This window comes from Gekko japonicus, unplaced genomic scaffold (assembly GCF_001447785.1).
Source record: "Gekko japonicus isolate JY-2015 unplaced genomic scaffold, Gekko_japonicus_V1.1 scaffold751, whole genome shotgun sequence".
Classification (NCBI taxonomy): Eukaryota; Metazoa; Chordata; class Lepidosauria; order Squamata; family Gekkonidae; genus Gekko; species Gekko japonicus.
The window spans coordinates 34005-46318 of record NW_015169196.1 but is presented as its reverse complement, the minus strand read 5'-3'; the positions used below and the strand labels follow the sequence as shown (position 1 = coordinate 46318).

Sequence of the window (12314 nt, the reverse complement as noted above, 5' to 3'; positions counted from 1 at the left end):
CTGACGTCAGTTTCTACCTGTAAGATGCATCAGGCAGGCTTGGAATGTGAAAAACAGCAACCATGGACAAAGCCTTATATTTTGGCTCACGCTTATCAAAGTGCCTAAGGGGTAATATCATGCTAAACAGGAAAGTTGTGTAAATCTCACTTGATAAATTCCAAACTTTCCCCCTATGTCCATGGGGGTAGAATTAAACAGGGGATTTTGATTTTTAAAAGAGGACCACCTAACTACAGGGTGTCAGCCTGCCATGCTTCTAGTGACCTGCTGGTGTCAGCAGAGAATAAACCATATTTTGTGAATGGGAATGCGCGGGATAAACCTGGAGGGGTGAATTCCTCATTGTGGTCTAGCAGTGTAGGTACTTGGCAAAGACACCATGTTCCCTCTAAGCTGAGTTAGTGTGAGCTAGCTCACAGGTTTTTAGCCTCCAGCTCACACATTTCTGTCTTAGCTCAGGAAGGGTGGCTCCAGAGCAAACTAATTTATGCAGTAGCCAAATCACTTGCTCACAACTTTAATGCCAGCAGCTCACAAAGTAGAATTTTTGCTCACAAGACTCCACAGCTTAGAGGGAACTTTGGTGTCAACGTCTTTCGCAGAGATGAAGTCAATCGGCTGCACATCACCAACGTGAGTGCAACACTGCCACAAGCTTTCAAAACACGTACTCCAGTTTGGTGAGATGTCTTGTCTCAGCTGCCAAGCCGCAGACACACAATCAACAATGCATGTAGGAAGTGGTGATATCCTTGTGAATTTGGAGTCCACGATCCCACATTTTCCCTCCCGTTCTAACATTCTGTTGCAATGCCATCACCGTCCTGTCAAACTGTTGATTGGCACCAGGGTGAGCTTTCTGCAAGTGATTCTCTGCTTGCCGTTACAGTGTCAGTTATTTTCTGAGCACTTGTAATGCTCTTTCTGTGTTTTGCTTGAAGTTTCCTTAACAGGCTCACTGACTGACAGATATGAAGCAAAAGTAGGCAACTACAAGCATTACAGCCTCGATGACAGTAGGATGGGGGCTGTAACCTTTGCTAGTCCTCAACGTTTCCTTTGATATCTTTTGACAGCCAGAGGGGTGTAGTAGCTCCCGTCAGACTAGGATCTGGGAGACTCACAATGCAATCTTGTGCAGAGTTACTCCAGTCTAAGCCCACTGAAATCAACGGGCTTAGACTGCCACACCATGAAAGCATAAAAAAATAGGCAAAGCTGTGCACAACAGAAGACGCTGAGAGTAGCAGAAGCTAATAAATATAATATTGTAATGTATATAAGGACACGAATGAGAATATTAAATCATGAATAACAAGGCCATCAAATACAACAAACACATGAATAATACATAGATGCAAAGAAGCGTAAGTCGATCAAGCAGGTAAGTAGTCCAATGAGTTGATACGAAGGTTCTGGATATTAATAACTTCGTTTCAAATTTCTTCTTCAGTTAAGACTATTACAAGTTATCTCAGGTATAATTTTCAATACGACCAGGATATACACATCTCAGAAGAACATCCCTCAGAAGAATGTGCAGTTTGTATAAATGGGCAACCAGTCTAAACCAAAGAAATCATAGAAGAAAATATTAACACCAGTTCCTACTGCTGGTCTTGCCTCAGTTCTCAGCGTCTTCTACTGTGCAGAGGTTTGCCTTTTTTTTTTGCTGTGTGATCGCTTACTGTTGACACCATGGAAGCAGGCCAGATGTCTTTGGGTCAGTCCCACACTCTCAGCCTAACCCACTTCACAGGCCTGCTGCGAGGATAAAATGGGGGGACGACAGAAGCCAGTTCGGGCTCCCACTGGCAAGAAAGGCAGAGTAAAAACGAAGCCAATAATAAATAAATGCATCTTTCATCTATCAAAATCAAGTCACGCAAAGATTGCACAGACATATCTGATGCCGACACGCAGCTGATGCCATTCATTTCGGTCTTCAGAAGCCTCAGGAAAACAGACAGATTTGTTAAGAGCTGCTGAAGATGAGTTAGCATAGCAGAGGTTTGTACAACCAACGGCTCACAAGCTGACTGTGTGCCCCTCCCTGTGTACCAGCAGCCGAGGGAGGGGGGATTGTAACTATCCACTGCTTGCAGCCTGCCTCTTCTTGGTTCTTTTTTGGTCTCTTTAAATTTCAAGCTTCTCGGCAACCACACACAGATCACAGGATTTCATTTATTGAAAGCATTCATCAGCTGCCTTTCTCCCTTGTGGAAGTCAAGGCGGCTTACAATATAAATAAAACATTACATACACCAAAGAAGACCCAATAAAAACCACTATTATAAAACCCATAAAAGTCACAGTTTAAAAACTCCAGCTAGGACTGCTAATAACAAAAGCGAAACCAACCTAAATGCAGTCCTAAATAAAACTGCACTTGCAGTTCATGCACTCGCTCAGCATTTTCTGGGCAAGCACAGGAAGAAACCTGGCGCTGTTTCACGTCTAGTGGTTATGAAACTGACAGCAAAGAGAAAGAAGGCGTACACTGCCTGCAGCATGTTGCTTTTTGGCCCATTCTCTCTCTCTCTCTCTCTCTCTCTCTCTCTCTCTCTCTCTCTCTCTCTCTCTCTCTCTCTCTCTCTCTCTCTCTCTCTCTCTCTCTCTCTCTCTCACACACACACACACACACACACACACAATGAGCCAAGGCAGGAGCGACAGTGGCAGCGGACAGAGGAAAGCATGTGATCTGTACAGCACAGGAGTCGTTGGCTGTCTAACCTGCCCTAAGCTTGCTGGCTGGAAGCAGCCAATCTAGATGTCACACCTCTGACATGAGTCAGGTTGGGGTTTCTCTGGCTCTAACTATGTTTTCTTTTTTAAGACAGAACATGATATTGAGGAACTAATGTTCCCAAGTACATCAGGGTCCAGGTCAGTTTGGGACTGTAGCTTGGGCAGGACAGGATTCAGCCTTCCCCCCTCTTGTCACTTTCCTGGCCTGCTGTGGGGGAACATCTGCCCGACTGTGGGGCAAGTAGGGTCCCCCCATGCCCATTTCAGCTTTGGAAAACATATATTTTGGCCCCAAGTGGGGAGGACTGGAAGGTTCCAGCTTCAGCAAGCAGAGATTTGGCAGTCCTTGGTAGGCTTAATTTTTTTCTTTTATAGGACAACAGCATTACTTCGATTTTTAATGTCAGGGGGGATCTGAACCTATGCTAAATGAGACAATTCTTTCTACTCCCCACCCCCAAAATATATATATATATTCCTGTCTTGGGGGAACCAACTGGAAGCAAATTAAATCTCTCAAGCATGCCTATTAAATTAGGTGGTTTCCCTTTCAAGCACGCCCCTAGCAAAAAAAAAAAGGGGGGGGGAATCCCGCTGTGACAGAAAATGTTACTTGATTCCCGGTTATTAAATAAATTGCTAGCAAAAGCTTTTTTCTGTCACTAGTTAATTCCCTTCACCTAAGGCTACAAATCCTATGCTCATTTACTTGGTAGTGATGGTTACGTCTGAATAAACATGCCAACAATCAACTATAAGAAGCAAAGTACATTATTAAAGGGAGGGGAAATAGGTTCCGTCACTCACCGCCAAAAAATGTACCTGATTCTGTTTGTTAATTTGCCAACTGTGACCAAGTAGTGGCCCCTGGGCTTCTACCAATCTGTGAAGGATCTTATAATAAGGTCTGAGGGGATTTTAACTCCTGACATTTTATTCAAGCTGCAGGATATTATGCTGGAAGACCTGTCCACTCACTCTCACTGAGACGGCAATCCTCAAGACATTTCCTCACAAATTCCAGTTAAATACTACAGCTCTGTTATGTCGGAATCCAGCTCTGAAATTCTGGCAGCCATACCACATGTCTAGTGCTATCAACAGGCCTTGGGAAAAACATACTCTGCCTTTACCTCCATGCCAGGAAAAGCTTCAACTGTCCATTTCCACTCATTAAGTCTGTGTTGAGGGAACATTTTCCTCAAGGCCAGTTGGCAACCATATTTCCAACTTATCCCTTTCAATCATCTTCAATCATCATCATCCAGTATTACAAACCAGCCCGAACACTACAAATCCCTGATGACAAATAAACTTATGGATGTACCAGATTCTAATGGGATAATCAAAACATTCAGGAGAACAGCCATGCCACAGTTCCCAATTAGCTGCAAAGATGCACTTTGTTTGGTAAAAAGACCGGAGAGAACTGAACCAGTGCTCATTCTCATCTAATTCCTAGGGCTTATCCTTATGTTATTAGCTTTGGCCATGAAACTGCATGGCTCTGGAAGGATATAGTTCATACACACCATGGGTGCAGAGACCTATGGAGCCTGCATGCACCATTGGCCTCCTAAGATTCCAGATTCCATGACTAGCTGTACTACAGATCCTTTATTCTTACAGTGCTAAACAATGAGCAATGTGTATGAACTACCCAAGAAGCTCCTAGTCCCTTACGTATGGAAACTGGTGCAGGGAAGAAAGAGGAGGAGGAGATTGGATTTATACCCCGCCCTTCACTCAGAGTCTCAGAGCGGCTTACAAACTCCTTTCCCTTCTCCTCCCCACAACAGACACCCTGTGAGGGAAGTGGGGCTGAGAGAGCTCTGACAGAAACTGCTCTCTCAAGAACAGCTCTGGCAGAACTATGGCTTGCCCAAGGTCATCCAGCAGCTGCAAGTGGAAGAGCAGGGAATCAAACCCAGTTCTCCCAGATTAGAGTCAGAAATGTGAAGAAGGGTGGTGCTGGCAGACTGCACCTCAGGGTGGTTCTTGTACGGTGTGGGTGAAAAGTGCCGTCAAGTCCACTACACCAAGCTGGCAGTTAACCACTACACCAAGCTGGCAGTTAAGAGTGCTGGACTAGGACCAGGGTCCAGATCTCCACTGAGTTATCAAGCTCACCAGGTGACCTTGGACCAGTCACTCTCCATCAGCCTAACCTACCTCTCAGGGCTGTCGTATGGATAAAATGGAGGAGGGGAGAAACACAGTCTCTGAGATCCTTGGAGGAAAAGCATAATAGAAATGTGACACACAGACTTTTAAAATTAAGAATTCCTGGACTGCACCATTTCTACAATTTTTACTACTATTATGTTATTAGGAGGAACATTTTATGGCTGTGGTAATGCCCCAGTGCTTCCTCCCCCTGTCACCAAGAAGCACCCATTTCAATGCTGCTTTGGTCTCCACTCCAAAGGAAATGTTATGGCCATACCTCCTGGATGGACATTTTCCACAGCCTCCCATTCTTCTCGGGCTCGCCGTACTTCTTCAGTAATATCTGGCAACAAAGAAACAGAGAGAGGTGGGATTCCACTGCAGCAAAATTCAGAACCATTTCCATATTTTGAAGTTTTAATGCTGAAGACTTCTTTTTTTAAAAAGGGGGGGGGGGATCTTATTTGACACACAACTGCCTCCACGTCATTTACACGTTTTTCAGAACAGCTTCCAGAACTTCAAGAACTCTTTCAATATGGAGCAACAAGGCAGTGTACTTTTAACTAAATGTACTTATTTGCAATTCAGAGTGAAAATGCTGATAATTAAAATGTTCAGCCCCACATCATGAGGCCTAGAAACTTGCCGAATCTACACCGTTTAGTTTTTAAAAGCTCCACTTAAAGCATGTGTGCAGAAGCGTATAAATTCTCTACTTCCTCCTCGATAATATTTATGGGGAAACATGGAAGCCAGATTTCAAGCAAGATTTTTCAAGTATTTTTAAACATTCTGTAATCCTAGGCATACTTATGAAGGAGCCCATTGAACTCAGCAGGACTTATTAAACAAGAAAACATATGAAAAGTTTCAGGTCAGTAGCCACGTTAGACTATAGTAGTAGAACAAAATTAGAGTCCAGTAGCATCTTAAAGACCAGCCCAACATTCCAGGGTACAGGCTTTTGTGAGTGAAAGCTCAGTTCATCAGACACCACAGGGTTCTGCCACAAGTTGATTTATTTGAGGCTGCAAACTGTAGAGGAATGTACGCTATTTCCTGGCAAAGCTCTAAGAAATTAAATACCAGAAACCTTCAGAGCAATGGTTGTAGCGGGCTTACAAATCAAAGTTGACACACAGCTACTCAGGTGATACATGTGCACCGTGCAGCTGTTGTGAGGAACACAAGGATACGAACACAAGATTTCCGGCTTGCCCACTGCCTGAGAAGACTGATGCACTCAAGACTTTGGCGGCTGCTGTTCTCCGCTCATGGCACACTAACAATCCATCTTCTTTCCCATAAGTAGAAGCTACCGTGCAGAGCATTTCCCTCTTCCAATGGTTGCCTGCAAAGTTGCAAGCAGCTGGGAACAAGTCGGGCGATTCCTTTACCATGAGCAGTGTTCCCTCTAAGCTGAGTCAGAGTGAGCTAGCTCACAGTTTTTTAGCCTCCAGCTCACACATCTTTGTCTCAGCTCAGGAAGGATGGCTCCAGAGCAAATTAATTTATGCAGTAGCCAAATTGCTTGCTCACAACTTTAATGCCAGTAGCTCACAAAGTAGAATTTTTGCTCACAAGACTTCACGGCTTAGAGGGAACATTGACCATGAGCAGGGAGCAATCACAAAGAGCAGAGAACTGCCCTGGCTGTGGCGGCTGCATCCATGTGCGGCTGTCTTCAAAAGTAGTATTCCCAGAGAGCGGGCCATACAGAAGTCAGGGCACGGATGTTTGGAGGCTATGGCTCAGGCTAGCCTGATCTCGTCAGATCTCAGAAGCTAAGCAGGTTCGGTCCTGGTTTATACTGGATGGGAGACCACCAAGGAACCCCAGGGTTGCTATGCAAAGGCAGGCAATGGCAAACCACCCCTGAATGCCGCTTGCCTTGAAAGTCCAACAGGGCTGCCGTAAGTCGGCTGTGACTTGACGGCACTTTTCACCCACACCGTACAAGAACCACCCTGAGGTGCAATCTGCCAGCACCACCCTTCTTCACGTTTCTGCCCAACTTCTCCAGAGTGCTCAAGGGAATCACCATAAAGAAGAAGAAGAAGAGATTGGATTTGTATCCCGCCCTTCACTACCCAAAGGTGTCTCAGAGCGGCTTACAAACTCCTTTCCCTTCCCCTCCCCACAACAGACACCCTGTGAGGTAGGTGGGGCTGAGAGAGCTCTGACAGAAACTGCTCTTTTTCAAGAACAGCTCTTATCAGAGCTATGGCTTGCCCAAGGTCATCCAGCCAGGTGCAAGTGGAGAAGTGGGGAGTCAAACCCGGTTCTCCCAGATTAGAGTCCGCGCACTTAACCACTACACCAAACTGCACCAAACTACACCAAATAGCACCGGGAGATCCCCTGCTATTACAACTGACCTCCAGGTGACCAAGATCAGTTCCCCTGCAGAAAATGGCTGCTTTGGAGAACTGACTCTCTGGCATTATTCCCTGCTGAGGTCTCTCCCCTCCCCAAACCCTGCTCTCCCCAGACTCCACCCCCAGTAATCTCCGGGAATTTCCCAACCCAGAGCTGGCAACCCTACCATAAAAGCAATCTGGCTACTGCATAACTATAGCACCTCCATCACCAGCAAAGCAACAGAACTCAAGAATTCAGTCCGCTGAACCCTTACCCACTTCTCTGCATCCATTGGCCGCTGCGGACAGAGACTGCAGGAGCCCATTCTGCTTCAAGGCAGAAATCTAAGACAAGAAAAGGGGGGGGGAGTCAGAATGCAAGACACAATCCGTGAACCTGGCCACAGTCCTCTTCGCAAAGGTGTTCCTCATCCTAGTGCTCCATATAGTCTTGCGTGGAGACCTCCCTCATCACTGGGGGTCTTCTTCCATGTGCTCCCCCCATGTGAAGAATGGTGGGTAACTATGGGGCGGGGGTCTTGGAAGCAACCGTTCTGGAATGTTGTCCTAAGAGAAGCTTGAAGGGCATCCTCCCTGTTCCCCTTTGGCTGGCTACTGAAGGTTGCCCTGTTTCAAGGAGCCTTCCGTTTGTAAGTTTTAAAATCTTTTTCCCCCCCTGCAGAATTGTGGAACTGCTGGTCTTGAAGAATGCTTTGCCGATGATCATGGCTACTTTTATTTATTTAACTTTTAAATTATTGTGTTTTAAGACACTGGAGCCTGCTGGCTGACTCTCAAAGGGTTAGGGTTTTTTAAGGCTGAGACTATTTATTTTAGGTTTTGTATTACTCATTGCAGATTTTACTATTTAAAATTTGTTGTAGGATAGGATGGAAAGAACTACGTATTCCTAATTAAAAATAATAATAAAGGAATGTCAGCACAGTTTTAAAAATCCCCAAATGCTTAATAAGATGTAGTGTTATTTTAGCTGAAATTATCAAAGCTCTTTGACTGATCTAGAAAGAACTCCTCCTGCTTAACTGAGTAGATTTTTTTCAAAACTTTTTTTTTACTGCATGTTCTTCCTAATCCACACCCATAGAAGAGATCCTCCTCTCAAACACAGGAGCCTCTTCATGCTGAATGCCTGCTGTGACATACATGGGCATTGTCTAAAAAAAATGAAGATTTTTGTTTAATTGAGAGCTACTGTTTTACTCAAATGCAAACATATGTAGGCACATCACATAATCAACTAAAACTCATATAAGTGTCTAAGATTGTTTTTTTAAATGAGCCTAGGAGAAACCACAGAATAAATGCAAATAGGATTCTGAGTAGACCAGTTTCAGATTGCTCTCTCGGTTATGGATAAGCGTAGAACTGCGGTCTAATACCAGAATGGTGTTCTTAGGAGCAGAGGCAGTACAGTGTCTATGTGCATGAACTGGAATATAAACTCTAGTCAGAATCTTGCCTTAGTCACTATCAATAAGTGGTCTTAGACACTGTCAATAAGTGGTCTTCAGCTCCCCATCTAAAACATGAGGACAGCAATACTGACCTTACTTATAGGGCTATAGTATGGACTATTGAAATGATGCACGAATACATGAGAAATGCTACATAAAATGTTAGAAATATTGGGATCTTGGCTGAACTGAAATGACCACAGTAAAGTCGGTTGGCACATCGTCTCCCCACCACAGCTGTTCTGCATTTTGAGTGCAACAGGTGTCCATTGCAGGGGACCAAGACGCTAGCAGTTAGAATACGCACAGGTACAGATTTGTAAGCTGGGAAAGCAACGTCTTGCTCTTCAAACCGGCGGTTGTCCGTGCTGCATCTGTTCATACCCTAATGGAAACAATGAGATCACGGTCACCAGGGAATGCACGATCACCTCCCAAAGGCACCCAGGTTTCTATGAGGGAACAGAGAACACGGTCAAATGGCATGACAGGTGCCTACCATAAAGGAAACCGCTGCTCCAAAGATAATCACATGTCAGAGTTTCATCTAAACTGTGTATCCTTCGGTCACTACCTGAGAACTATCAGCCGCAAATCCAGTGTGACTGACATGCATAACATGTCAGATTTAAGCCTTGGAAATGGACACTTGCCAGCAAGGACTGTTTGCTCAATGCTGCATTAATGCAAAAGGTCCATCTAGCTCAGAAGCCTGCCAGAGGCCTCTGGGAGTTCCCAGTTCAAGAGGAACTACTGGAGAAGCCTGCATGGATCTGCATTTTCCTCCCCAGCCAAAGGATGCCAACTTGTTGACTATACAGACACTTATGGTTTGAGCAGCTCCATACCTGGCAAATATCAGGAAGCACCAGGTTGTAATCTACAGGTCTGCAACACATACCTTCAAAGCCCCTTCTGCAGCAGGCGAAAAGGCAGCTGCAGCACCTCTCCTAGTCCTCCTTCAAGACTGTTTTCTGCCTCCTTCTGCCTGCCTGCTGTAAGATGATGAACTACACAGCAGGCAGGGAAATGGAGGATGGATAAAGGAACCAGAGGAGAAAAGCTGCTATTGCCCCACTGCATCAGGCTATTTAAAGGCACCCTTTCTCCAGGCTACGTTCTGGCAACCCACAGCAAATCCTTTCCCCCATCTTGAATCCCCCATACTAGAAAAAGCACCACCCACTTCTCCTGCAGCTTTCCACCCATCATGCAGCCATGGTAGGAGCCCTCCTAGGGGAAAAGTTGGCCACCCCTCAGGAGAGCGGCCAACATTTGAAGAAGCCCTGTGGGAGGGAGTCTGACCTGCAGCAACTGACAGAGGTTCTGCTTCATGCCAGGATTTCTGCAGATCACACCCCTACCGAAAGGGGCGGCAGCAGGCCTGCTGGTGGACACCCTACACGGAGGCCAATGTGAATTTGGCAACATGGCTCCCAGGCCAGTAACAGCCCCTTCCCCCCACCCTACACAGCCCCTTCCCTCATAGCACTAGGGGCGTCTACTGCACAACTGCCAGTTGCACACACTCCCCCCCTTCTACCCTACCTTGCAGAGAGAGAGACACGTGAACATGCATTCACACATGCCAGTCACGCGTCACGCCCCCACCTTCTCCCCTCTCGGCCGCCCCGCTCCCCTGCCTCCTCTCGCTTCTCCCCCCCATCCCGACAACGCACCCACGGAGGCGTCATTCCAGACAAGCCGGGCCGAACAACGGAATTTTGTCCCTCTCAGTTTTTCCTCCAATCTCAGCTCTGGAGCCAGCCACCCCCACACCTCATAGGCTCCAACGGCGCCTGCGCGTCGCTTTGCAGGCTGGGAGTTGGAGTTCCCCGGCGCTTGGCTCCCGGTACACTGCATCGTTTATCGCTTTCGTGCCTACGTCCGTTTAAAGAGTGCGACACTCGTCGGTCGGTGGCGTTCGTGCCCGGCAAAATGGCCCTGTCCAAGACGGCAGTTCACCGCAAAGCGGTACAAAAGACTGTGCCGACCCATCATAAAGTTGTTTACTCGGGAGTAAATCCCACTGAATGCGGGGGAGGGGGGATGTGTTATTCTCTGATAATGGTATTGCGGGGGGATGTGTTATTCTCTGATAATGGTGTTTCGGATTGCTAGCTGAATGATCTGTAGCAATAGTGGTAATATTTTATTGCAGCGGTAGCAATAGTAGTAATATTTTATTACAATAACCATGCCTCTGAGCGTGTGCAGACTGTTCCTCCGTCATTACTGCAGAGCGGTAGCTATATTAGACTTTTGCACAAAAGCAAATTTAACAGTGCAATTCTTTACAGAGTTACTCCAGTCTCAATCCACTGATTTTAATGAGTTGAGAGTCTGGAATAATTTCATTTAGGACTACACTGTTAAAAGAGTCTTGTGGCACCTATTGACGCGTTTTACCACAGCCCAGATGAGCTCAACTTGGGTTGCAAGCCCATCGCTATGTTGCTGTCCATTTTTTATTTCAAAAACAATTTTTTTTCTTCTTTCAGGATTTACGAGATTGGATGGGATGGGGCTGAGCAGTGTTTTGCATGTTTGCACCAGATCCCCAGGAACGATGCTTGGGTGGGCCTCTTGCATATAAAGAGAAAAATTGTGAGCAGTCAGGGAGGTTACAAAGCCTTGAAATGCGAGAAGTACAGTTTGACATTTCTGTTTAAATCTCAGGAGTATGCAAGATAAGCAGTGCAGTGCTCACAACAGCTGTAATCATTGATAACTCAGCCTCCCTGGTTTTGTTAAACTTCATATATTCAAGGAATGGCCTTTTTAGGTTAGAGGGAAAGTTCATTGGTGCTCCAAGCAGTGCTCCCTAGTCAATCCTCTGGAGATAGATCAAGATGGGTAGCTGTGTTAATCTGTAGCAGCAGAAAAGAGCAAGAGTCCAGTAGCATTTGTGGCAGCTTCCGTGAGTCACTGCTCATACCCTGCCACAAATTTTGTTAGTCTTTAAAGTGCTACTGGACTCTTGCACTTTTCTAGTCAATCCTTTGTACACTTCCATTTGTTTTGCAGCTTCCTGCAGGCATATCCAATACAGAGTTAAATATGCCAAATTCTGCACTGAATTTTCTGGGTGTACCTGACTCTGACTAAAATCGGGTTCTGAGACTGCAGTCTTAAATACTCTCATTCTGAGTAAATCCCACTTAACTTGGTATGTCTTCTTCTGAGCAAGCATGCATAGGAAGAAGGAGTCTCAGAGTGGTTTACAATCTCCTTTCCCTTCCCCTCCCCACAACAGACACCCTGTGAGGTAGGTGGGGCTGAGAGAGCTCTTTCGAGGACTGCCCTTGAGAGAACAGCTCTGATAGAACTTGTAACTGACCCAAGGTCACACCAGCAGCTGCATGTGGAGGAGTAGGGAATCAAACCCGGTTCTCCCAGATTTGAGTCTGCGCTCCTAACCACCATACCAAACTGGCTCTCACGCTGGCCTTTCAACTTTTGCTGTAGGGGAAATGTTGGTATCTAAGCATTTCTGGGCCATGAGAATTGATTCAGCCATTTGACTTTTAAAAACCAGATCATTTCAGTTGAC

General features: G+C 45.8%; 2 protein-coding genes across 2 annotated transcripts in view; both read right to left on the bottom strand.

Moving 5' to 3' along the window:
- LOC107114727 (ELMO domain-containing protein 3-like) overlaps positions 1-183 on the bottom strand; it is a 13523-nt gene extending 13340 nt beyond the window's left edge. The window contains exon 1 of the mRNA XM_015416316.1: positions 151-183. Coding sequence (XP_015271802.1) covers positions 151-183 — 33 coding nt within the window. The remainder of the gene's footprint in view (positions 1-150) is intronic.
- A 478-nt stretch (positions 184-661) lies between these two features.
- LOC107114726 (ELMO domain-containing protein 3-like) lies at positions 662-10523 on the bottom strand. The gene is made up of 5 exons (XM_015416315.1): positions 10441-10523; positions 9069-9146; positions 7562-7631; positions 5201-5266; positions 662-702 (listed from the first exon to the last, which is right to left on the bottom strand). Exons 1-5 carry the CDS (start codon positions 10453-10455, stop codon positions 662-664), a joined length of 270 nt encoding a protein of 89 aa, XP_015271801.1. The 5' UTR covers positions 10456-10523.
- Between the last annotated feature and the right edge of the window lie 1791 nt (positions 10524-12314).

Coding starts and splice junctions, on each gene's coding strand:
- LOC107114726 (XM_015416315.1), bottom strand. Junction 5,267..7,561: donor CAATGGATGCAGAGAAGTGG/GTAAGGGTTCAG, acceptor CTTTGTTGCCAG/ATATTACTGAAGAAGTACGG. Junction 703..5,200: donor GGAAAATGTCCATCCAGGAG/GTATGGCCATAA, acceptor GCGGCTTGGCAG/CTGAGACAAGACATCTCACC.